Genomic DNA, 3,184 nt, shown 5'->3' with positions numbered 1-3,184 from the left:
CTCAGGTATGAACAGATAGACCCCTACCACAGACAGCTCAGGTACGAACAGATAGACCCCTACCACAGACAGCTCAGGTATGAACAGATAGACCCCTACCACAGACAGCTCAGGTACGAACAGATAGACCCCTACCACAGACAGCTCAGGTACGAACAGATAGACCCCTACCACAGACAGCTCAGGTACGAACAGATAGACCCCTACCACAGACAGCTCAGGTACGAACAGATAGACCCCTACCACAGACAGCTCAGGTACGAACAGATAGACTCCTACCACAGACAGCTCAGGTATGAACAGATAGACACCTACCACAGACAGCTCAGGTATGAACAGATAGACACCTACCACAGACAGCTCAGGTACGAACAGATAGACTCCTACCACAGACAGCTCAGGTAGGAACAGATAGACACCTACCACAGACAGTTCAGGTACGAACAGATAGACCCCTACCACAGACAGCTCAGGTACGAACAGATAGACACCTACCACAGACAGCTCAGGTACGAACAGATAGACTCCTACCACAGACAGCTCAGGTATGAACAGATAGACACCTACCACAGACAGCTCAGGTACGAACAGATAGACACCTACCACAGACAGCTCAGGTACGAACAGATAGACACCTACCACAGACAGCTCAGGTACGAACAGATAGACCCCTACCACAGACAGCTCAGGTACGAACAGATAGACACCTACCACAGACAGCTCAGGTACGAACAGATAGACACATACTACAGACAGCTCAGGTATGAACAGATAGACACCTACCACAGACAGCTCAGGTACGAACAGATAGACCCCTACCACAGACAGCTTAGGTATGAACAGATAGACACATACCACAGACAGCTCAGGTACGAACAGATAGACACCTACCACAGACAGCTCAGGTACGAACAGATAGACACCTACCACAGACAGCTCAGGTACGAACAGATAGACACATACCACAGACAGCTCAGGTACGAACAGATAGACCCCTACCACAGACAGCTCAGGTATGAACAGATAGACACATACCACAGACAGCTCAGGTACGAACAGATAGACACCTACCACAGACAGCTCAGGTACGAACAGATAGACACCTACCACAGACAGCTCAGGTACGAACAGATAGACCCCTACCACAGACAGCTTAGGTATGAACAGATAGACACCTACCACAGACAGCTCAGGTATGAACAGATAGACACATACCACAGACAGCTCAGGTATGAACAGATAGACACCTACCACAGACAGCTCTGACTATTTCCTACAGAAACTACGATTTCGAAATTTTGGACTTTCTAAAAAGAAAACTAAAATGTTTGTCATCTATTGTTTCGGTCTTTGTTATCTATTGTCTCGCTGTGATTCTTACACACGACGATATATCTTTACTCCAACAGGGAAAGTAAGAAGAAGTACTTTGAAACAGTAGACCAGCAACGCGCCCAGCTGAAGGACCTGCGGGACCGATACCTTAGAGAACAGATCGACCGCTTCAAACGGTTCCACCTGCGGAACGAAGACGTCCAACAGTACCTGGAGACCAGGTCCATCCCCAGGGACGACTACGGGCTGCCCGAGGTCCTGGAGGGAGAGCTACCTCGGGTCTTCTCTCCCAAAGCTCCTCTTCCTCCCAAACCGCCGTCAGTCAAATCAGTCATGCGAGCGAAGAACCTGAGTAATTTCGCCAGTATATGGAACCAGAGAGCCGCTCAGCCTAACTGGGCGCCTCAGACTGTCGACGACGAGAAGCTGCTGCCGGATATCAAGAAATTCTTACCAACAAGAGAAGAAACGCCAAAGAACACATCGAAGGCTGAGAGGGTGTACGCACAGAAGCCACCGTCGAGACAAGCGCAGGCGCAGAAGCCGCAGTCTCGCGCCTCACAAAAAGCAGCATCTACCGACAAGGGGATGGCCAAAGCAGCGGCCACGGGGCCACAGAAGGTCAAGTCGCCAAAGAAAGGCATACGACTGGCCACGAGAGGGTCTCGTAAATTAGGAACACGGGGGACGAAGCGGTCCCTAAAAGTAGGCTCGAGGCAGGCTTCGAGAGGACATCACGAGACGAAGCCGCAGCATGATTCTAGAATGCCACTCATTGTGCAGAAAGTTGAGAACAGAGTGTCGCCAAACTCACCTGAAAGATAGTCTATACATGGTGCTACAGCTCGCAGTTTCTTGTCTTTAAAAAGACCAAATCTGGCTTATGCTGCTCTTATGTATCTTTTAAATGTAACCCTAAATGCTGCTGCAAAGTTGTCACTTTTCCAGATGTCGGGATCGTTTCTTAACAATTCTGGTCAAAATGTGCAAATGTATAAGTGTGAACGTTCATGCCAAACGTGTTATTTGTAGTTTTGATGATATTATATATCAGATTCCAGCTACACATCTTATATATTACGAACCACTTATTAGTAAGCCTGAAAATCTGCATTATCATATACAAGATGCTGCTATGTATAAAGGAAAATAATTATAAGTTCATGGAAAATGTTGAAGTTTCCACATTGTTGTCATCAGATCTATATATATCAAGACAGTATCTTGAAATTATATTTAAGTTTGTTTCCAGTGTAGACGAAGCAAATGTTGCTGAACAATGTGTATTTTGAAGAAGTTTTGAAATTTCAGTATTTTTTACTATTCGGAGTTTTCAAACGGCTGCTGTAGATGTGACATAGTTGGAACGTGCTGACAAATAGGACTGGGCATATTGTCTATCAGTCAATAAACATTTGATGATTACATCTTTACTGTCCATGTATTGGTGATGTGTCAACAAGCCTTTTTTCCTGTTGATATTCCACTAACTGAGGGGAGCATTTACATGAATGAATGAACAAGATTTTTCCCTTTAATGTATATAACTGTCCAGGCAGAAAGTACTTTATATCATTTTATTTCCGACATTGCCATTAAGATAATCACCTAAAACATAGCACCTTTTCGTTAGTTGTATAAATGAGGACATTAGTATAAAACGTATAATACGTATATGTTTCAAAACAATAATACAGTCTTATATAGTAAGGTTCTTTTAGCACAACCAGAAAATAACTTACTTCCGACGTTTCGGTGTCTGTCAGACACCATCATCAGGGTGGAATGACGGGAACTACTTCTTGCTGCTACTTATAGCCGATGTAGGTGGCGTGCAGCAGCAAGAATG

The 3,184-nt window shown here is 45.2% G+C and overlaps 1 protein-coding gene across 1 annotated transcript in view; it reads left to right on the top strand.

The window, feature by feature from the left end:
- Positions 1-2,762, top strand: part of LOC118415750 — an 11,715-nt gene extending 8,953 nt beyond the window's left edge. Inside the window, exon 7 of the mRNA XM_035820541.1 lies at positions 1,410-2,762. Within this exon, the coding sequence (XP_035676434.1) occupies positions 1,410-2,160 (751 nt within the window). The 3' untranslated portion in view covers positions 2,161-2,762. The remainder of the gene's footprint in view (positions 1-1,409) is intronic.
- The last annotated feature ends 422 nt before the right edge of the window (positions 2,763-3,184 follow it).

This window comes from Branchiostoma floridae, chromosome 5, assembly GCF_000003815.2.
Source record: "Branchiostoma floridae strain S238N-H82 chromosome 5, Bfl_VNyyK, whole genome shotgun sequence".
In the NCBI taxonomy this organism is placed as follows: domain Eukaryota; kingdom Metazoa; phylum Chordata; class Leptocardii; order Amphioxiformes; family Branchiostomatidae; genus Branchiostoma; species Branchiostoma floridae.
The sequence above is the reverse complement of the archived record's forward strand: the minus strand, read 5'-3'. Positions and strand labels throughout refer to the sequence as shown.